Below are 24,263 nucleotides of genomic sequence, written 5' to 3'. Positions count from 1 at the left end.
TTTAATGATAATAATATAACTATATAATTATTAATTGTAGTTATATATTTGTTATACACCTGTATATGTAAATGTATGTGTGTAGATTATTTTAATATATTTGGTTTAATGTAAACAACTATTATCAGATATACATTAAATATATATAAATTGTTTTAATAAATAAATAAATATAATAATAATAATAGTAACAACAATCTACATATCTAATATATGTTTGAGGCTAATAATATAACAATATAAATTTTTTTAATTTAATTTTTAATTTAATTTATAAATTTTATTTTAATATGTTTTTAATTGTATGTGCATAGATTATTGTAATATTCTTGATTTAATGTAACCAACTATTATTAAATATACATATAAATATCTGTATATATATTTTTAAGAAATAATTATAATAGTAGCAATAATAATTTATATGTTTATATTTATCACTATTTATTAAATTCACATCATATTAAATATATATTATTAATAATAATTCAATAACTATATAAAGTATTATGAATTATTAGAATTATAATAACTAAATGTTAATTAAATGTACTACATTATTTTATACACTTGATTTAATGAAAATATAACTATTATTAGAAATACCTACAATTATAAAATATCTGTAAATTGCTTTATAATAATAATAATAATAACAATAATAATAATAATAATAATAATAATAATAATAATAATAGGAATAATAGTGTTCATTGTATTAAATAATTTATTATCATTTTATATTTTATATGGCTAAGCTGCTTTATTACCGAATAATGCTGTCCATTATCCCAGCATCCACAGTCTTTTTCCTGCACACACTCTCCTCCGCTGAGTATAAAGCCATCGTCACACTCGCAGCGCTCTTCACAATTCCCACAAGGCCCTGCGGCATCTAGGCTGGAGCAGGTCTGAGGGCAGCCGCTGGCGCAGGCGTTATAGTGACTGTGAAGACCGCACTCCACCGCTACAACACAAACATTGTCATCAATCTCTCTGATAGATTTACAGTACGTTTCCAAGTACCTTTGAAGCAGGATGTTCCAGTCAAAGGTGTGGAAGAATGTATATGACTATATGACTATGCACAGTTGAAGACAGAATTATTAACCCTCTCAAATGTTTCCCATATTTCCCAAATGAAGTTCAACAGAGCAAGGATTTTTACACAGTATTTCCTATAATATTTTTTCTTCTGGAGAAAGTCTTATTTGTTTTATTTCGGCTAGAATAAAAGCAGTTTTTATTTTTTTTAAAACCATTTTAAGGTCTATATTATTAGCTCTCCTAAGCAACATTTTATTTTTGATTGTCTATTGAACAAACCATCATTATACAGTGATTTGCTTAATTAATTCAGGCTAATAATTCAGAAGGGCTAATAATTCTGACTTCAACTTTACTGTATATGATCTGCTGTAAGATTTATAACCGATGACTCAGTGTGGCTCTTCTGTGTGGGTTTTTAGGTGGAGAACAGACTTCTGATTAGTCTGAGAGTTTGCTTAACAGTGGCGCAAATGATCTGACACGTCATGCTTTCATTTAGATTTATGATTTGCCTGGCAATACTTCAATCGCTTGTCTATGTTCACACTTAAAGTGTTCATTGTTTAATGGCTTTGGGTGGAGATCGAGATAATAAGGTTTAAAGCAACACCCAAGGCTATTTTCTGCTTGCTGCATGTTTAAAGAATGTAAATATCATATCAGAAATGAGTGGTTCAATCTGAAAGTTAAATTCAGAGCTCCAAACTGTTCAGCGATATGGATGAACAGTGTAGCAAGCCTTTGCATAGACTTTGAAGTAGACTTACATCTAATTTTAGTTGTGATATTGTCTTAATCCACATTTTATTTACTGTTTTTAAGAAGCCTTATAGACCTTTTTCATGGCTGCTGCATGGAGGGCGCCATAGCGACCAGCGTCTTCCGGTAGAATGCTAAAAACTTCAGTTTACAGCGTGTACAACTGGTAATTTGCGCTCCGAAAATGGGTTTCAATAACGTTTTTATTGGATAACAGAGTGTTTTTGTGACACACAACTTAGAAATGTGTCTGTTAAAGCCGTTATAATCTGTCACATGTGGTTCAAGCGCGTCAGAAATAGGAGAAAAACGTTCTCTTAGTTCACGTGTCTGCCGTCAGAAATAACGTACAGTTTGTGTGTGCGTCCCGGCCTGTCAGCTGTTAGCTTGGCGGCTCTTTAACACACACAGGCACACACACACACACAGAGAGAGAGAGAGAGAGAGAGAGAGAGAGAGAGCAAACCGAGTACTGGCATGAAACCTAACAGGTATGAAAGTCGTGCAATTTACAAAAATGACCAGTAAAAGTCTATTATTGATACTCTGCTGGCTGATTTGCTGTTCATTCTTATCGCGAGCCGTTTGTGTTTTATTTCGTGTGTTGTATTCACCACGGTTTGTGTTTTTCTGTCATTTCGAAATGACACTAGCCTATATTTTCACTTTGTCAACGTTAGTAAATCAGTGTGTCAGTGGCACAGTACAGGCTACATGTGTGTGTCAAACATTTTGGTGAATTACATTTGTTTGGGCTGGTTATATATTTGAAATAAAGAGAAAATGTTGACTTTAGCGATGACAAGGCTTCATTTAAACTGCAGAAAATGCCGTTTGACAACGAGGGGAAAACGCCTCACAGCAGCTTTTCTCCATCCTATTAGATCGCATTTATTTAAATGATCAGTCCAGGAGGTGCTGCTGATGGACAACAGTATTAGCTCAAAGAGGATAAAAGCAGGTAAAATAGATTAAAACTATCGTTTCAAAGCTGTCCAAATGTGACTGTTTACACGCATCAGCTGCCGACCGGATGTTCTTCGCATTCTCCTTGCACATACACGCAAAGCATAATGGGTAATTTTGCGTTCCAAGAAAAAGGTCTATAATTTCAATGTTAATATCTCTATTATCATTATGCCTAAACTTAATTTGAGAAGTTTGATTTTATAATATGGACGAAGCAGTGGCGCAGTAGGTAGTGCTGTCGCCTCACAGCAAGAACGTCGCTGGGTCGCTGGTTCAAGCCAGTTCGAGTCAGTTGGCGTTTCTGTGTGGAGTTTGCATGTTCTCCCTGCGTTCGCGTAGGTTTCATCCAGGTGCTTCGGTTTCCCCCACAGTCCAAAGACATGCAGTACAGGTGAATTGGGTATGCTAAATTGTCCATAGTGGATGAATGTGTGTGTAAATGTGTGTGTGGTTGTTTCCCAGAGAAGGGTTGCGGCTATATAATTTTTACATTCACTTGAGGACATTTTAAACTTATTATATAAAATATTGAGAGAAAAAAATGCATTTGCTTTATAAACTCTGATGTAGTGAGCATTAAACCAGTCTGACCAATCAGCGGTCTCCATTATGCTTGCCTTGTTTACTGTTGGTTACTAGGTTACCAATACTACAGTCAGCCACTCTAACAAGTCAATGAAAGTGCACCTACATGAATTTGCACTTATGAATTTACGTTAGCTTGGAAACCCGACTACAGACTTCCACGTGACTGCATCACTGTAAACCTATTCTTTGGTTAAGTTCAAATATTTCACTTGAAACCATTTTTATCGACCGTTAAAATATATCAGTACATACGACAGAACGTTGAGTTCCTCCAGACTGGAACAGAGAAGCCAACTTTATTGCAGGTGGCACCGAAGGCCTCGATGGCATTGCAGAGGGCAGCAGGATCTCCATGAGTCGTGCACATGTCAAACATGCAGCTGCGGAAGAAACTGTCTGCATTCAGCACAGAAGAGCAGGTTGTGAAGGGCCCATGTCTGGATGTGATCATGCCACAGTAAAGCTCGCTGGAGAACTGCTGCTCCTCTGCTTCTGAACAGACTTTGGGCAAACTGGGCTCCTCACAGACACTCTGCCTTAAAACCCGAGCCATCTGAACCTGTGACCTGTTTGGGATCTTGATGTCGTCTTCGGGGTCCTGGTTGAAGTTACCACACATGCCACAGATTCTGTTGGAGTACTGCATGGGGACGATCACCTGAATGGCTCCTGACTGCATGTAGAGGACGGACAGTTTAAAGTCTGTCTGAAGAACTAGAGCATCTCCCTGCTTGTTTACCGTTACTCTGTTTGATTTCAGGAGTAAAGGAAGATGCTTCCAGATCCCATTGACCTGAGTGAGACAACAAAAGATGTTAAGGATGTCAACAAATAACAGGGTTTAGGACGTCAAAACAAGCTGCATGAGGGGTCACCCTTACAATAATGAGAATTATTTTTTGCTCTGATTTGTATATTAATCATTATGATCATACATAAAATAAATATATGTTTGACCACCCCTCTAATGGTTCATACCATTGTAAATGTATAATTTGCTTCTACATATAGCCTACACACTACACAGAAATAAAAGTAAAAAATCTGTCACAGGGGTTGTACCTGTAACTTTTTAAAAGGTATACTTTTGTACTGTACAGGTGAACATTAGTACATTTAGGGTACACTTTTGTATCTTTAAGGTTTACTTTTGTGCTTTTAAGGTACACATTTGAACTTTTTAGGTGATGTTATGTAGCTTTAAGGACCTGTTAGGAACAAAAATGTAGCTTGTTGCAAATTACAGGTGTGTTTGGGGTGGTCTGACCCCGCTGATTAACGCTTGATTCCCCCTGAAAGATATGTGAGGGGGTCTGTCCTTCAATAGTTAAGAAATAGTTTGCTCTTATCTGTATCTTAAATAATATTAATAATTAAAATAATAGGTAACTTTAATATACATTTGACCACCCCTATATACTACAATGGTTCATACCACTGTAAATACCTGTTTGCGCCAAAAATAATCAGTTTGAAACTGGCAAATGTGGAGCACCAACAGACGGCGTAAGTGTTTACAAAACATGTTTCTTTAAAAAAAGGTGTTTATAAGTGTCTAGATGCATAGTTTGTATTTTATTATACACTGGCTCGCACATGGAAGTTTAACAGTAAAATAAAAATATGTGCAGTCTTTCATGGTTATCCATAAAGGAAAGCCAACCTGTCACCGTTTATTTATTATCACAAATATTATTGAGAACCACTCAATATCCCTCAAATTAGATGTTACTGAATTAAATATATAAGTTTGGTTCACTGAGGCATATTACCAAACATAAACGAAAAACTTGACCCCCCCCCAATCGTCATTGTATAATTCACACCCTGTTAAAAGGAACCGCGCCAATGACAGATTTTGTATCTTTATTTAGAGTGTAAAGATCCTGAAGGCGAAATTTTATATGCGTGTTTTTTTTAAATATTCATATCTGAAAATTCTTCACGTACACAAACCTTACACAAATTCAGCATACTTGAGGTGGAATTTGTTTTTAATGACAGTTTCTGAAGCAGTGTGTCAATACGATTGAGACAACCTGAGGTCGAACTTATTTTTGTACACTGTATAACCCAACAGTCAACTTTATTAAATGAAATTAGGGTAGGTAACTCAAAATTTACTGAAAGTTAATAGTTTTGAACTCGGTGTTAATAAAATACCTCATTACTTCAGCTTAAATGGAGTAAGTTCACAGCACTTGTATAGATAATAATTTTTTTTTTTAACTCAAAGGGTTTGTAGCAATCGGTTTCCTCAAACGGTTTAAGTTGCTTTACCTTATTGGGTTTTACAGTACTCAGTTGATTTGAGTTCTCTTCATTTATTGGGTTTTATTGTGCTCAAATTGCTTCGTTTACTCAAATTGATTAAGTTCACAGTACTCATTTGGATTAATTTTTAAACTTAAATGGCTTGTTGCAATCGGTTTCCTCAAATGGTTTGAGTTACCTTAACCTTTTGAGTTTTACAGTGTAACATTGAACAAACATTTCTGAGGCAGTGTGTCAATATGATTGACACAACCTGAGGTTGAATTTATTTATTTTTATTTGTTGAAGTTTGTTGGATCAGTATGACACCCTAGTCAGTGTGTGTTGCCATTGGTTGGAGTTTGTTTTGACCTGACTGAACAGTTTTAATCAGTGCTTGTTGGATCGTTGAACATCTGAGCATTGTAAAAAACAAAACAAGATAGGGAAATATTCTTAATACAATGACCAACTTCTTTTGTTGGTGTGTGTTGGCATTCATCTCTGCAGCATGAATCGGCCTTAAGGATGCAAACTTGTCACCATATTTTATATCAACATATCTTGTATTTGAGAATCACACATCTAATGAAATAGCTAATCAAAGATCAATGTAGGTCAATATACCTCACTGAAATCTTAAATAAGTTTGATTAATGAAGTGATGTCTTTGGATTATATATCTAATTTTGATTCACTGAAGCATGTATAACACAAACTAATATTAATAAAAAAGTTGACCCCCCTATCATCAGTATGCACTCTGCTCATATTTAATCATGAGGTTTCATAGTTGATGCCTCACCATGACTTTGCTCCTCTCTGCTCTCATCATGGACACTCTCAGACCGTATATGTTGACATTGACCTGTTGAATGGAGGACACGTGCGATTCTTCTTTCTTCTCATTCTGCACCTCCACTGCAAACTCCGGAAGCAGTCCTGAATCATCGCACACCTTTGACAAGATGTACGTACAGGGACTGTCAAACTGAAAGCTGACCCCATCGAAAGTCGTGTAGTGTGGGTTAGAGGCCACGTGGCAGGTGCCAAACGTGTCGTTGGACCAGGGCATGTGAGAACAGACTAGTTGATCGTCTTTACAAGTGCAACGAGTGCTTTCATCAGTCCAAAATGTGCCCCGCTGACATTGTAAACCTATGGATGAGATCTGTACATGTTACAAACTCATTTAAATGTGGTGAATTGAAGTCTTGGTGAAGTCATCAAGAAAATAATAATAATCATAAGCCACTCACCGCATCGTCCCTTGTGTATTCCCATTCTGTCAAAAGCAGTTTTTCCATCGTCATGCAGGCCTTGTGAGATTTCAAAAAGAACCTGCCAGAAACACAATAGCAGTTGGTTGAAGACAATGGTTATACTAATTCTTCTGTGAACAGAGAAATTAATGCCATATAGATATTGACAATTCCATCCTTAGGCTTAGTCCCTGATTTATCAGGGGTCGCAAGAACGTATTTTTTTGTATTAATATTATGTTAGGCACCTGGGGTCTGAGAGTAACGTAATTTTGATTCTCTATTTGTCCTGTACACCTGTACATGTGGCTGAATTGACAACAAAGCTGACTTTGACTTGACTTTAATACACACACACACACACACAATCGTACTCTACACAGTCAAGTTTATTCAGTTCACCTATAGTGCATGTGTTTGGACTGTGGGGGAAACTGGGGCACTTGGAGGAAACCCACGTGAACATGGGTAGAACATGCAAACTCTACAGAGAAATGACAACAGGTTCAGTTAAGACTCAAACCAGCGGACTTTTTGCTGTGATACGATTTGATAAAAAATATCAAATTGAAGATCTGTAGTACTGTTTATTTGACAGAGTTTCCATTGTACAAAGTACTGTTATTATCTTGACACTTTTTATAAAGGAAAGAAAAAAAGAAAGAACCTTTCACCCCTAGACCAAAAACAAAGTGCGTCACACATAAATATATATATTTTATATATATATCAATATACTCAAAATCAACTTTAAGGTTTCTTTGAAAATGTTCAAATCCGGGTTTTAGGTTACCCTATTTGGATTGGCGAATGTAAAATTTACCTAATAATAAAAACTAATCAGTTATATATATATATATATATGTGTGTGTGTGTGTGTATATATATGTGTATATTATATATATGTGTATATATATATATATATATATATTTTTTTTTTTTTTTTAATTTTTTTTTTTTTTTTTTAGAAAAATGACAATCGTACGGACAAGTAAGTTTCGCAATTGATAATTTTAAAACCAGGGTACATGTTTAATTCTATAGTGCGTTTACAATGTAGATTGTTTCAAAGCAGCTTAACATAGAAGTTCTATGACCCTGTGTCAGTCCAGATTTCGGAGTTGAAGTTCAGTTTAGTTCAGTTCAGTATGGTTTAATTTTCAATGCTAAAGGTCCAAACACTAAAGAGAAAATCCATTGATGCGCAGCTCCACAAGTCCCAAACCAAGCAAGCCAGTCGCAACAGTGGTGAGGAACAAACTTCACGAATTGACAAAAGTGAAGGAAAAAAAAAACCTCGAGAGAAACCAGTCTCAGTTGGCCGTGACAATTTCTCTTTTTTATTTCAACTCCTTTCTTCAAATCTGTCTTCATTGGCTATATTTATATCTGTATATTTCTACAAAGCTGTTTTTACTTTTTTCCTCATTTGATTTTGTTAACTTTTTTAAGTGCATTTAATTTTCTTGAGACTCTTTGTTGGCTTGTGACAATCTTTGAAAACGTTTTAAGAATCTTCTTTTTTTAAATAAAATCAGTGGCATTTAAATGCACCCTAAGATATGTTTTAACATTATCAGCTATTTTCCACTGTAAGATTCCCAACACCTAAATCTAAATCTTTGAATGGCTGCACAGTACCTGGATGTTGCTGTCATCAGATTGTTTTGTGATCGTGATGAACTCTTGTCTCCAGTCTCCAACGCCGGAACCCTCTGAGGTCCAAATCAGTGTTTTCAGAATGCCATCCACTAGCAGAACATTGAGATCAGAGCTTTTTTCATTGGGTTTGTGGTACCAAAACTCCAGACACCAGTCTTCTGTGATTTTAAGAGGTCCACTCTTAAGATGAAACACACCAGATGGACTCTTTTCCTCTATAATGCAGACAGAAAAGGAAAAAAATTGAATATTTTTAGTGGTTTGCAAGAGAACTCATCCACCCCTTATGCGTTTTTTTGGTGATAGATTAAATTAGATATTATGTAGTTAATGTTTAAGTAATATTTATTAGTTTAGTTTTATTTTTTTATGTGTTTATGATTTTGGTAACATTTTACTCTAACGTCCCATCATTTAATGATACTTTGTATTTACTAACATGAACCAACAATGGACGATACATTTATTACTTTTATTTAAATATATTTGCTAATGTTAGTTAATGAAATTAAAGTTTTCCATTGTTAGTCCTTGTTAACTCACAGTGTTTCAACTAATGTTAACAACCATGAATTTAGATTTTAGGTGATAAGCCACATCCATGTTACCCTGTAGCCCAAGACCGGTTACTTACTGAAGCTAAGCAGGGCTGAGCCTGGTCAGTACCTGGATGGGGGACCACATGGGAAAACTAGGTTGCTGTTGGAGGTGGTGTTAGTGAAGGTAGCAAGGGGCGCTCAATCTTTGTGAGTCCTAATGCCCCAATAAAGTGAAGTAGACACTCAATGAGCGCCATTTTTTGGATGAGACGTTTAACCAAGGTCTCGACTCTATGTGGTCATTAAAACTTCTTGCACTTCTAGTAAAGAGTAAGGGTGTAACCCCGGTGTCTTGGCTAAATTCCCTCCATCGACCCTTACCCATCATGACCTCCCAATCACCCCCACAAACTGAATTGGCTCTATTACTAACATTAACTAATGACTAAACCTGTCATTCTTGCTCATTGAATGTTAAAAAAGTGTAAAATATATTTAATTAATTAAAATTTTTATCAAATTTAACTTAAATAAATATTAATAATTAATTAAATAAAATTCAGTGTACCTACTGTAGTATCATAACGATACTGTTGTTAATTTGCTTTGTACATAATTATTATTGTAAATGCTTCAGTAATTTTCAACGTGTTTGTCATTTTTGTAAGGTTTTGGTAGTTTTTTTTTCAGATGTCTTATTTAGTTTTACTACATGAAGTTATAGTTATTAATAGTTTAACTTGCATATTAGTCTTGTTACCTGTGCTGTAAATGGTACAAACCCAATGTTTTTATTTTCCCACTGAACACTCTGAGCTTATCATGTGTGTACGCAGAAGCTCAAATAATAACATGCACTCTTTCTAGTCCATAGACTGACCTCCAAAAGCATGCTGTCATAAACACTTCCGTTATCAAATCACCTGCTTACAGACTCAAAGCTAACATGTGCCTCAGGTTAGACTCTGATCTGAACTTTGGGTTTTGTGTGTATTTTACAGTATGAGTCATGATCAATACTGTATTCACACCTGGATGAATGCTGTTTAGTAAGGTTATTCTTATTTTAAGTTTAAAGTAGTTGTTATTTACTTTATTTTCATTTTATTAGGGGTTCAAGCATGTAGTGCTGAAACCCTATTGTTTTTGTTTGGATTTTTATTATTATCATTACTGTATTTTTCTTCAGCCGTAATGCAGAACGGCCAGACCAAAATGTAATTCCCAAAGACTTGAAACTTGGTCTAATGGTCAGTATGTTTAAACGCTACTCAGAAACCATGACTCGTCCAAATCGGTCCATAGGTGGCGCTATGTGGCCACCATTTTTCTGCTACATCAAGATTTGTCCGAAACCTTCTTTTGCAAACTAGTCCTAGGTTTTTTGCCTGATCGGAACCAAACCTGTTCAGTTCTGGACACTGAATATTTTGATTTTGATTGTCACGTGAAACTGTACACAAAGTTCCATGCTAATTGTATGCAAAATGCTAATTGTAGCTATAGCCTTTGAACAGAACGAGATATCCCTTGGTACATGTGTATATATAAGGTAATTTTGAGATCACATTAAAATCTGCTGACTTTGGTGGTGCTATTAAAAAAAAACATAAAAATGACATTTAGATCACCATGTCTTTGTTCAAGATGGAATCACAACATGGCTGCCACCGGCCAATCAAAATTTGAGCACCCAATAAACAAGGTTAACGATGACCAATTTGAATGAAACTTGGTGGGCATGTTCGACTCATGCCTCTCTGTACAAATTTTGAAATAGATTGGCCTCTAGTCTGCTCATACTGAAACCTTTGACACTAAAACCAAAAGCACTAAACTCCTGCCACTTAAAGCATTCATTAAAGATTCATCATTACATGGTTTTAACATCAAATATAGTTATAACAAGTTCTATTACAAAATGGGTGTGTCTACACGCACTTACATGCCTGTTAAAACAAAACAAAAAAAATCTCAAAACTTTACAAAATATGGTGTGCACATGCGACATATGACTGTAAACAAGCATACAAAATTTAATGGAGATCACACAATAGGTAGCGCTAAAGTAAAAATAGTTTCAGTGTGTCATTTTGCTTATTTTTGTGGTTCAGTCACCATTTTAGCCACTAGATGGCAGCACAAGACCACTTATTGCTGCTGTCTGTGCTTTTCACAGCAAAATAACATAAAAAATGCTGATTTTACACAGATTTTTTTTTACAAATACACTTGATCTACATATATTGTAGATTTGCTCTTTCTGGGCAGCTTTTCTCAAAGACACCAGTTGTCAATCAAACAGTTTATTAAATATTTTTTTATTTTACCATTTTTTTCCTGTGTGTCAACATTATGTCCATTGAGAATGTGTTTTAATGTCAGCCATAAATTCTGGCTTGATCAGCATTAAAGGTCTTTAAATGCTTGAACTTCCATAATGCTGCTTGCGGCTTAATTTTTTTTGTATATTTGCTTGTGTGTTTTGCCATTTATCCTAATTTATGTATTTATGCTACTTTATACAACAGTTCTTTCTGTTTCTTAAATCAGAATGGCTACAGCTGTGCAATATTCTAGTAGTATTGGCACTGTTCAGCCTTTTTACCTACGTGTATCACTCAGCCCACAGCGAGTGCAAAGCAGAAGGCTAAAATCAATATAGTTTGAATGCTGTGGCCGTTGGACCTCATATTGTATTTGTGAGACTTTTTGTTTAGGCGAGTATAGTAGATTTTAACTTTGTCATTTATTTATAAGGATATGCCTATTTGAAAATGTGTTTGGATTTCCGAGGTGAGATTTCCAGCACTCCCCTGATCGCCACTTATTCAGGAGTTTGATGAATGTCTGTATAGTGGTTTAAAGTGAAATGTAATGAGCTCAGGCTATATCTAAAGGCAATATTTGGTCACAGTTATCTATTATTTACTCTAGAGCAGGGGTCGCCAACCCTGTTCCTGGAGAGCTACCTTCCTGCAGATTTCAGCTATAATAACCCTAGCACCCTAGCAACTGTCCCATAGACTTCCATTGTAAAGACTGTCATTGACTTAACATTGGATCAACCTTTGTGAACTCAAAACTTTACATTAGACTGTCATACAGACTTTAGTCTGGCCTCATTCAACTCAGTCTAGCCAGCAGTCAATCACTGATGACCTTTAAGCTTACTAGCCACTCCCTAGCAACCAATTTCAGCACCCTAGCAACTGTCTCATGGCTTGTGACCAGCTGTTCTAACACATGCTAATAGTTTTAAGACCCTACTAAAATGTTAATATTGCTAGAAATATGCTAGCAACATGCTAGTCAATACATCTTTATTTATAGCGCTTTTACAACGTAAATTGTGTCAAAACAGCCTTACATATAAGATAATAGTGAATTGAAACTATAGTGAAAGTGTAATTGAAACTAATTGAAAGTGTAGTTCAGTTTTCAGAGTTTAAGTTCAGATCAGTTTAATGTGTTTTAATATTCACTGCTTAGAGTCCAAACACTGAAGAGTAATTCTTCGAGGCGCAGCTCGAAGTCGCCAACTATGCAAGTCAGTGGTGAGGAAAAAAAAACTTCACCAATGGGTGACAGTAAAGGGGAAAAAAAAAACACTGCAGAAACCTGGCTCAATTGGGCAGGACCATTCTCATAGAGTCATGCTACCACATGCAAATTCATGTGAACAACATGCTAATTCATGCTAGAAACATGCTAGCAACATTCTAATTCATGCTAATAACATACATATTCATGTTGGAATCATGCTAACAACGTTAATCAATGTTGGAAACATGCTAATTCACTAGAAACATGCTAACAACATGTTAATTTATGCTAAAATCATGCCGATTCATGCTAGAAACATGGTCACAACATGCTAATTCTGCTTGCAATCATGCAACATTGTAGACTCTGGTTGCACTCTGCTCTGAGCTTTTGTGCATGATAATCAATGCTGTATATCATACAAGTGGATAAATGTGGTGCTTAGTGTACTTGAAAGTCAAGTTGAAGAACAGAATAACAAGTATTAAAGAAGCTCTGCTACGTGCTGTTACCAAGCTATTAAATAGCTGTTGTTGTTGTCGTAGGTGAATGGATTGGCGGTAAACAACAGTGAATAACACAAAAGCGTGACAGTCTCTGCAGCAATTTGATCTCAGCAGTATAATTACCTGTTGCCGTCTGAGCGCTGATGGGGCCCTCTGAGGTCCAATCACAAGATGATGGCAAGTCACTGCCAAAGTCACACTTTGCCAAATACTCTACAGCGTAGGAGGGAGAGGTGATTAAAGGACAATACAAAATCAAAAGCAGAGTGAGGAAAGAAAAAGAGCCTAATCAAAAACTAGAAACAAACTGAAAACATGGTTCAGTTTGTCTTGTTATAACAGATGTTGGTGTCAGAGATTACTCTTGCGAGAAATTGGTCACACTGGGGTTGTAGTGGCCTGAAAAAGTTCAAACTCATCAGAGCTTGATGGGTTTCAAACAGGTCCTCTACCGCTGAAGTGTTTGTGTTAACACTTTACTTTAAAGATCCCTTGAAATGGCTTGAAACATAGAGTGTTATTCGATGTGTTGACGTGATTTCCACTGGAACAACAAGACAGGGCAGGGCATATTGTTAAGCTTTTCCCCTTTAAAAAATATCTGAACTATTTTTCCCCTATATAGTGCACTTTTACCATATAGAAAACGGTAATTGTGTGAACAACTGACAGCTTTATTGTAATTGTTATAATTTACACAAGTGGTTCCCGACCTTTTTTTTGCCTGAGACCTCCTTTTTCCCCTGAAAAATATTGTAAGGCCCCCTCTCCACATTTAATGATATTATTGCTCATAAGTTTGTAGTGGGTGTGTCATAATAAAGACAGTTTGTTTGTTACTATATGTAGATATTTTTATGCACAAATAATCGCCTAATGTAAAATATGAAAGCAAAACATCAGTAGGCTATTTGTATTGGGTACACCTTGCGGTATTAAGGATGAGTCATCTCCAAATATGCTATTAATTTGGATGGTCTCATGCATTTGTTAGCAAGAACTTTGGCACAGATAATGCACAGTGGCTGGGTCAGGGTATCTGCTTCGAGAAAATAAAATTTATCCATAGTTCAGGTAACAATCTTGGTGCTTCTAGTATTACTAGCGCTGTGACCCAAATGTTTAGAGCTTCCTCACCTGGGTCCAGTATGCTTGGGTGATTAACAATAGCTGCAGAAGGCGAATCAGTGAGACTACAAATTTGTCCATTTTTTTGGTCAGCCAGGGGATAAAAGGCAAAACATGCAACATGCAACATGCAAAAGGCAACCTGATTGTTCTCCTAATTGTCCACATTTTTTTTAAATAGCTTAGCTTAGGCCCCCTTGTGGGACAGGACCCCACTGTTGGGCACCACTGATTTACACTATTTAGACTAAATTGGAGAAAGTTGTCATTAAAATCATTTGTCCATATTGGCAGAATATTCATTATATGGAACACACTAGTTTATAGATAAAGCTTTACCATATTCATAATTAAAGACAAAAAACAAACATTGGGGAAATTTAATATTTTATGGATCGGTGGTTTTAAAGGTGTTTGTTGGTAGAGCTGTCGTAAACAATGTGGTAAAAATCTTTTTTTGTTGCAGTCAAACGCTGCTGTCTGTGGTTATCAAACAATAAAATAATCACTCCTTTGCTTTCATTAGGATATTAAATATTACAGGGTGATTAAAAAATGAAAAATACCACAACTTTTCACTCGAGTGTCTGGAGGGGGACATATTGAACATCTATGAACTTGTTTTTGTTCTGAAAAAGTACTCTTCACATTGATTAATTACCCAAGGTTCCATTATGTTTCTTTGATTAAACACAGATTTTCAAAGTTGTGGTATACTTTTTGAATCACCCTGTATGATCATTATAACTTGAATTCTTCTCTTAAGTAGTATTTTTTTTACTTTTAATTTATTCATATACAGTATGCTAATATTTGGTATGTGCATATTTTGCTTTAGTTTGCACTTTTTTTTTAGCAACAGCCAAAGAATAACAGTTATATACAGTTTTTTTTTCTCTTTAGTTTAAGATTATTGGAACTTTCCATCAATTATTGTTGTGTTTCTTTTTTGTAGGTAAAGAATGTGAGATTACAGTAAACGAACAGATTAGCTTTAGTCATGTTTTACTTAATTATAGTAACTTTAAGCCCTTTCACATAAAATAATGTTTCTTGATTCGATCATTAGAATAATGCAAAATGTTTTTATGATCGGGATAGCATGTCTACCTCATTTTGAGCCAGTGAAATCCATGTATAGAGTTCTATTATGCAGAACTTTATTAAGATTATGAATATAGATATTATTATTAGTGCTGGAAAAATATTAAACACCGTTAATCACATCTAAACCAAAAGTTTTTATTTATTTATTTATTTATTTATTTATTTATTTATTTATTTATTTATTTATTTATTTATTTATTTAATAATGGTCCAAAATTAGTTCATACAAATTTTTATGTTAGGGAAATTTTCTTTTTAAAAAAAGAACAAAATTTAAAATAAACAAAAAAATGTTTAAAATTTTGTAGTTTGCAATATTTTTTTCAACATTTTTCTTTAAATAAAAATATATTTTTTTGTGTTCAGTGACTAAAATATGATTTAAATAAATATATATGTTTAATAAATCTGTTTTGTTTAAGTGCACCAAAAAATATAAGCTATACTTAAGAAATGGATAAAAATATTAATTTTCAAAATGGGGTATACTCAATGATGTTGAGCACTGTATAAATACAAGCAATTCGAGAAAATGTTTATTTATATTGAGATATAAAACATATATGTACTGAATTTGATATAAATTATAAATACATACATACACACACACATACACACACACACACACACACATATATATATATATATATATATATATATATATATATATATATATATATACATACACAAAACTACACACAACTCTCTCTCTCTCTCTCTCTGTATATATATATATATATATATATATAGACAGAGAGAGAGAAAGAGATAGATAGTTGTGTACAGTTTTGTTTTTATCTCTTACAAATAATTAACGTATAAAATACATAATTATATATAAAAAACCTTTGTTTTAGATATTATTATTATTATTATTATTATATTATTATTATTATTATTTATTTACTTTTTTTGTTTGTTTGTTTTTTAGGACAACAGTATGACCAGCAGAAAAAATGCTGTTCTAAATTGTAAAAAAATAAATCAGTTTTTGAAACAAATAAAGACAGTAGAAGTCATTTAGCCTGACACGTTTACTGTTCCAAAATATTTTAAATGTTTCTCAAAAAAAATATATTGCGTTCAAAATGGGACAAAATAGTTGTTTTTTACCCAGACATTTAAAAAGAATATATTTTAGAGCAGTAATCACAATACCGCGAAACCATGATATTGTTATCCAAAATTATACCGTCAGAATCTTATACCGGCCCATGCCTAACTGTGTGTCAAGTATTGTTTTAGTATCAAATCTTCACTCTCTGAATTGTAGTAAAATAATCTGACATTTTTTTTTTCAGCTTGTAGTGCATGATTGTATTTAAATAACGCAATAAACTAACAGTAAAATGCATTATAATAATTGTACATTACTTATTACATTACAAATGTGGTCACAGTTATTTATGGCACATTCTGAGATCTAATTAACTTGTAATGTATTCCAAACTTTGAATACCTAACATTGTTTATGTTTAAGAGTAAAGCATTTGACAAAACTCTTACCTGCATTTGGCCTCCAGTCAGGAAGCGTAACTGGAAAACTTCTGCAGAGAAAACATGATGTTAATAACATGTGAATCAGGAGGAAAACAGCTGTTCATATACTGTAGGAATGCAACCTACCCTAAATGCGCATCAGTGTTGATAACACATAAGTAAGCCACTACTGCGAGCAGCTTTAGATACGTGTCTGCTGGCATACTGTCCTCTGGTGTTGGTCTGGATTGTACCTCTTTCACGGGACAATGAGAAGAGTTTGAATGCGATGGCTGTTATGAAGGTGATGAAAATGCACTATTGACCCCTAGTAGGTGTGGATTTGTTAATGATGCCCCACTCATAGGGCAGGGTTTTTCTGCTATTGAGTTACAGTAACAAAGATGAATTGCACTCCGCTTGATGAGGTAAACCGTGCCTTATTTCATTCTTTATGTCAAGTCGTGATTTTACCAAAGTCCAGCTATGGAGTTGCATCAGTTGCTTTAATTACGTCTAATGCAATAATGCAATATTAGATAACAACATATCAAAGAAAGGTCTTTGGAAGAAGAAATAAAACATCTTAAACTAGCCAGATCTGGTGTAAGCTGGTTGGTAATGCTGTTGTGAAAACATATTCAACTATTTTAACATGTTTATTACTAGCATATTTGATGTTTTATTAAAAATAATAATAAAATAGTAATATATTTTATTTTCTATATTTTACTGTTGGTCCCTTAATCCTACACTACCTGACAGAAGTCTTGTCGCTTATTCAAGTTTTAGGAACAACAAATAATAACTTGACTTCTAGTTGATCATTTGGTATCAAAAGTGGCTTATATGAAAGGCAAAGGCCTCTAAATTACGCTTGTTTTACCAAAATAAAATATGATCATGCCTTGATTTTTAATTATTTTATTAGGACACTAAGGTCTGACTTTGCTTAGACAAAAGTCTTGTCACTTAACAGAAAAAATGTACAGTATAAAATATAAAGTCATGGCGCAGTAGGTAGTGCTGTCGCCTCACAGCAAGAAAGTCACTGGTTCGAGCCTTGGCTGGGTCAGTTGGTGTTTCTGTGTGGAGTTTGCATGTTCTCCCTGCGTTTGCGTGGGTTTCCTCCGGGTGCTCCGGTTTCCCCCGCAGTCCAAAGACATGCTAAATTGTCCGTAGTGTATGAGTGTGAATGAGTTTGTGTGGATGTTTCCCAAAGATGGGTTGTGGCTGGAAGTTCATACGCTGCGTAAAAATGTGCTGGATAAGTTGGCAGTTCAATCTGCTTTGGCAACCCCGGATTAATAAAGGGACTAAGCCGACAAGAAAATGAATGAATGAATGAATGAATGAATAATTGAAAGTACAACTGTTCTGACCTGATGTCCATTGAAATGGACAAAAATATATATACTTAAAGGGTGTTGAATTTTTATCATTATAATTTGACCTCATTTATAGGAGCCACAAGAACTTTGAAAACATACTTTTAAATTTTTTTAGAAACTTAATTTGGGTCTGAAGGGGTTAAAAATGTGCAATGTAGAGTTTGGTTATTGTTTTGGATTTCTTTTTCCAAACAACACTCTACAAATGCAGGGTTCCACACAATTCCTTTGTTGTCCAAACTCAAATCTATTAAGTTAACTTATAATAATAATAATAATAATAATAATAATAATATTATTATTATTAAGTTAACTTAATTGTTTTTGTAAATTTAATTGAATTGAACGTAAAACAATTAAGTTGCCCCCCAAAAAACTCAAGAGTTGTGTTGAATCAGCTCATTTTAAAAATAAGTACGATAAACAACTAGGAGAATCATTTTTTGAGTGAAGACATCGTTTTGCTCAACAAATCAATATAAGATCATTTGAAGTCATAATTTCATATCAAATAATTATAAAGGTATAACGATAATTTTATATCAAAGCGGAAAAAATAAGATTGAAAAATGATCCGTTTAATAGCTTAAATACACTTTACACAAAATTCAATCTTCATCTAATGACCTATTTTATTTTGGCCATGATTGCAGTATGCGATAGTCCTTGGTTTTATTTGCAATTCAAGAGCTTATCCACGTTTCCAAATGCTTCTTTTATTTTTATTCCATCTATATACATCTCTTAAACTTTCCGACAGATAAGATAACATCAGCAACCTTGTACTGAAACAGTCAGACGCACAATATTGGTTTTCTTCAATGACGTGATTGCAGATATATGTAGGTGGTCTGATACTGATCGCTCTTCCAGGATGTGTTGTCATTCATCTGCTATCAACTAAAAACAAAACTCCTCCTTTACTGTAAGCGGAGAAACAGACTGCAGATGAACATTCAGGTGAAGGACTGCTATTTCAGCGCAGATAAGATTACATTGGCTGTTTACCCTCAGTGGATCATTAAGTGTCGTGCTCTGACAACAGATATAACGCAGGCAATATCGCAAAATGAGCATTGCTTTTCTCCTGGCGCTCAGCTTTAATGAGAAAGTCTGCATGAATGATTTGAAACTAAAGTCTTTAGAGAGGGGAGAAATAGCTTCTTCAATTTCTCTGAAGCTCGTTTCGAGAAGGTCAAGCGCAGGTCGAGGAATTGTCTATAAAAAAAGTGGTCAGTTTTAGAATTTACCATGGTTGTTGCGTAAATGGGTTATAACTAGGCCAACAGGGAATCTGTGCGTGCAGAATGCGGAGCTTTTTTTAGCCCATCGTTGTAGATTTACTCATGTGAATTGTGTAAATATATACAGTTGAAGTTAGAATTATTAGCCCTCCTGAATTATTAGCCCTTTGCATGTTTTCCCCCAATTTCTGTTTAACGGAAAGAAGATTTTTGCAACACATTTCTAAAGATAATAATTTTAATAACTCATTTCTAATAACTCATTTCTTTTTTCATTGTCATGATGACAGTAAATTATATTTGACTAGATATTTAAAAGTGGAATTTATTGGCTTAATTAGGTTAATTAGGCAAGTTATGGTAATGAGGCAAATCATTGTATAATAATGGTTCAATTTGTAGAAAATCAAAAAAAAAAAAAAATTAGGAAATATTGACCTTAAAATGTTTAAAAAAGAAAAGAAAAATCTTTTATTCTAGCCGAAATAAAACAAATTAGACTTTCTTCAGAAGAAAAAATATTATAGGAAATACTGTGTAAAAATCCTTGCTCTGTTAAACATTATTTGGGAAATATTTGAAAAAGAAAACAAAAATTACAAGAGGGCGGATAATTTTGACTTCAACTGTATATTTTATCAGTTTTTGTATAAATTTTAGTAATATTATTGACTAAAATACAAATGTTCATACAATATATTTACAATGCAGTTTGTAAAATAATTTTCTGTCTTTGAGTAGATATTATATATATGAGACTTGCTATGTTTACCAAACAAGTTGTTCTAAATTGTAAATCGTAAAAAAAAGTTATTATTTAAAAAAAAAAAAATCTATTATTATTATTATTTTTATTATATTTAATATTATTTTATTTCATGTTTAAGTTTTAGTTACTAAGCTTCCAAAATCATTTGGCTTAAATCCACAGATTTTAATTTTTTTATTTATATTTATTTTATTTTATTATTATTATTATTATTTTATTTTTTTTTACAAAATTCTGTGCAGAAATCGCTAAGAATATCCAGAGATTTTGTTTAACCCTATTATAACTTGCCCTCTTTCTGCGATAGTAAATATGGTTTAAAACTGTTAAACAATGCCCTTTGTTTTAACACAATTTAAAAAAAAAACTTTTTGGTCCACTTATTTGAACCAACTTATTTGGTTTGAACTATAATATAACCAACGCAATCTCGTGCCAGTTTGTAACTTTTTGATTTAGCAGCTACTCATATTATTTTGTAAGATCTCATTTGTACATTTAAGTATGATTTGTTCATCCCCCAATGAGGTGGGGGGTTTGTGGGAACGCCTCTTTTTAAAAATCATACATTTTCATACTAATGAAATTGTATGAATTAGTTTTAATTAGGCATTACATTGGCGCAGTGGGTAGCACAATCCCCTCACAGTAAGAAGGTCGCTGGTTCGAGCCCCGGCTGTGTCAGTTGGCGTTTCTGTGTGAAGTTTGCATGTTCTCTCTGTGTTGGTGTGGGTTTGCTCTGGTTTCCCCCACAAGTCAAAAGACCTGCGGTACAGGTGAATTAGGTAGGGTAAATTGTCCGTAGTGTATGTTTGTGAATGAGTGCTTATGGATGTTTCCCAGTGATGGGTTGCAGCTGGTAGGGCTTCCGCTGCGTAAAACATATGCTGGAATAGTTGCCGCTTCATTCCGCTGTGGCAACCCCAGATTAATTAAGCCGGAAAGAAAATGAATGAATGAGTTTGAATTAGCCACTTTTTGGAAAATATTTTAAACAGATGTGTTTGGTTGTGAGATCGAGTGGAACTCTGAATGGAGATTATTTTAGCATCGCACTATTAAACTTGACAATTTAAACTATAAACTAAAGGTTTTCAGGAAAAACTAAAATGAGTGCAATGGCTAGAATACAAATTGAAATTTTGCAAATTATTAATTGTTGAGCTTTGTCTGTAATTTTTTTAAAGAAAGATTTATTCAAACATATAATAAATTTTATATAAAAAATAATAATTATGTGCAATATAATGCAAACATTTATCAAAATTGTATATATATTTTTTGTTACTGTTTTCCTAATTAATTTTTTTCTTAATTTCTTAACAATTTTCTAAACTGAAGCATTTGTATGCATTTTGTATTTTTGTATGGCACTGTATGCTATTAAGAGGAAACCAATTAAAACTTAACTTTCCAACAACAACAACAAAAAAATATATATAATTTTTTCCCTTGTAGAATTATATATATATATATATATCCTTTTTGTGCTTGAAAATATCTGTAGCTAAAATGTAGCTGCATCCCTACAATTTAAATATTTTTATTTGAATGTTTTAAAATGTATTTACATTTTTTGATGGCACTGAAACTGCCATTACTCAATTTTTTTGATAAATGGAAATATCAAAAGAAAAGTTTTTCTTTTTTTTTATATCAATTTTTGCCAGCATTATACATTACTATTGTCAGGTTTGATCAATGTATTGCATCATTGCTGAATAAAAATACAGATTCTGTTTTGAAAATCATTTTCAGCCGAGTTTATTTTGTGTTAAATTCTGTAACTATTTTTTTCAGAATAGGAAGAAGTTTTCCAAATGAAGTCAAAGTGTTCTTTAATACGAGTATGTAATAAACCAATAATAAACCAAATTATTCCAGGTTCAGATTTGTGTTTTAATTGATCATTCTTAATGTTCATCTTCTGTTAAATATATTAAAATCGTCGGCGCCAATTGTCTAGTGGTTAGTGCGTCGACATATAGCACCCAGGGGCTTGTCGTGACCCAAGTTCGATTCCCGGCTCGCGTTCCTTTGCCGATCCTTTCCCTCTCTCTGCTCCCCATACTTTCCTGTCTGTAAATCTCCACTGTCCTATCAATGAATGTGAAAACCCATATATATATATATATGTAAACATATATTTTTATATGTTAATTAAAATCTACATATTTGATTTTGCTTGATTTTTCCTTTCTGTTGCTGTTTTTGAGCATCAGAAAATTTTACTCCAGATATTAAATAGTATTTTACAGTATCAGAAAGACTGCTCAGCTCTCCCTTCTTAAGAGAGGAATGCATTAAATTTGAGTCATTGTGTGAAACAATTTTAATGCAGAGACATTGTCACATTATGCAGAGATTAATGGCTCTTATGGGAAGTTTGCAGGCGTGTAGTGTGTACACAGAGCGCAGATAAGGCCTGGTGTCAATGAGAGTGTATTTGCCAGCTGTCAGAGATAAGAGAAGTGGAAGAACGACGCCTCTAAATGGCCATTTCTCTGGCCGTTCCCTGACACTCGCCATCATATGTGTCAATACACACTAAAGATGAAAAGCATGTTAATGCTCTCTTCTGTTCTTGCCGCTTTATTCAGCGTGTAAAGTCTTTCTGAGATGTTCGGTGGCTGTTTGGACAAAGAGAAGTGTTGAGACGTTCAATTGAATATTTTTTATTCAATGTGGGTTTTTTTTCTGTGAAGTGATAACAAACATGCCACTATATGGTACATCTTGCTATCTCTCAGACCTTACACACTTGATCATTATTATTATTATTTTTTTTTTACTTTTGTTGTAAGCTTTATTTATTTATTTTCTTCAATTCAAGATTTTTTTAAATTGTTTTCTTCTGCATGGCAAAATAATACAAACACATATTACAAATGATTACTGGCAGGCCTACTAAATGTAAAGCCAGCATCTATACAGTGGTTAATATTGTGTTACCACTGCTGTAAGCTTTTAAAGATATATTTGAATAGCTATTAAAGTAATATTGTCTTGACATGTAGCTAAACTCATATTATTTTTACTTGCATTCTCTCTCTCTCTCTCTCTCTCTCTCTCTCTCTCTCTCTCTCTCTCTCTCTCTCTCTCAATTTGAGTATTTATCTATATAGAATGTATGTAGTCAAGGCCGGAATGATTCAACTATTTATATACTATTATTTTGGTTTAAATGTAAGTAAAAGTTGAGAAATATATTTGGTTTTTCACAATGATGCATCTTGTACATCATCTTATTATCTTTTAGGAGAAGCCTGTGTCGTTTTTATTTAATATAATTATTTAATACAATAATAATAATAATAATAATAATAATAATAATAATAATAAAAACATATATAATATAAAATTAAATTTAATTAAAATAAAAATATTAATAGAAATTAAATGAAATTAATAAACAAACAGACAAAAATAAATAGATTAAAATAAATTAAAATAAATAAATAAAGAGTAAGTATTTTTTAGGTTATCATAAAAAAAAAAATTCCACAATGATGCCTCTTGGTTATCGTCTTTACTATTTTTTGGGAGAAGCCTGTCTCATGTCTGGTCTAAAATAAAATAAAATAAAATAAATAAATTAAAGTTAAATTAAATTAAAGAAAATGTTTTTAAATTTTTTATTAAATTAACAAACTAACAAACTAACTAACTAACTAACTAAAATAAATTAAAATAAATAAATTAAAAGTAAGTTTTTATTTATTTATTTTATTTTAATTAGGTTATTATTAAAAAAAAAAAATCCACAATGATGCCTCTTGGACATCGTCTTATAATCTTTTGGGAGAAGCCTGTGTCATATCTTGTCAAAAAAAAAAAAAAAATAAAAAATAAAAAAAAATAAAAAATAAAAAAAATAAATAAAATAAATAAAAAAAAAAAATAAAAAAAATAAAAAATAAAATAAAATAATAAACAAATATATTTAATAAATTAGTTGCATCATGTAGGGCTTGACTGTATATGTTTCTTTTGGGAGCAGTACTTTTAGCA

At 33.2% G+C, this 24,263-nt stretch overlaps 1 protein-coding gene across 2 annotated transcripts in view; it reads right to left on the bottom strand.

Annotated features, from left to right (window-relative positions):
* wu:fb63a08 overlaps positions 1-17,114 on the bottom strand; it is a 41,846-nt gene extending 24,732 nt beyond the window's left edge. The window contains exons 1-8 of one of the 2 annotated variants that reach the window (XM_073930149.1): positions 16,996-17,114; positions 16,876-16,916; positions 13,258-13,347; positions 8,523-8,758; positions 6,879-6,960; positions 6,425-6,777; positions 3,619-4,159; positions 771-967 (exon numbers count right to left, since the gene is read on the bottom strand). In XM_073930149.1, the coding sequence (XP_073786250.1) occupies positions 771-967; positions 3,619-4,159; positions 6,425-6,777; positions 6,879-6,960; positions 8,523-8,758; positions 13,258-13,347; positions 16,876-16,916; positions 16,996-17,072 (1,617 nt within the window). In that variant the 5' untranslated portion in view covers positions 17,073-17,114. Of the gene's footprint in view, positions 1-770; positions 968-3,618; positions 4,160-6,424; positions 6,778-6,878; positions 6,961-8,522; positions 8,759-12,054; positions 12,066-13,257; positions 13,348-16,875; positions 16,917-16,995 lie in introns of those variants that run through there. The other variant, XM_073930150.1, reaches the window with a different exon arrangement.
* Positions 17,115-24,263: the final 7,149 nt, after the last annotated feature.

The sequence above is a fragment of the Danio rerio genome, chromosome 2 (assembly GCF_049306965.1).
Source record: "Danio rerio strain Tuebingen ecotype United States chromosome 2, GRCz12tu, whole genome shotgun sequence".
In the NCBI taxonomy this organism is placed as follows: Eukaryota; Metazoa; Chordata; class Actinopteri; order Cypriniformes; family Danionidae; genus Danio; species Danio rerio.
The sequence above is the reverse complement of the archived record's forward strand: the minus strand, read 5'-3'. Positions and strand labels throughout refer to the sequence as shown.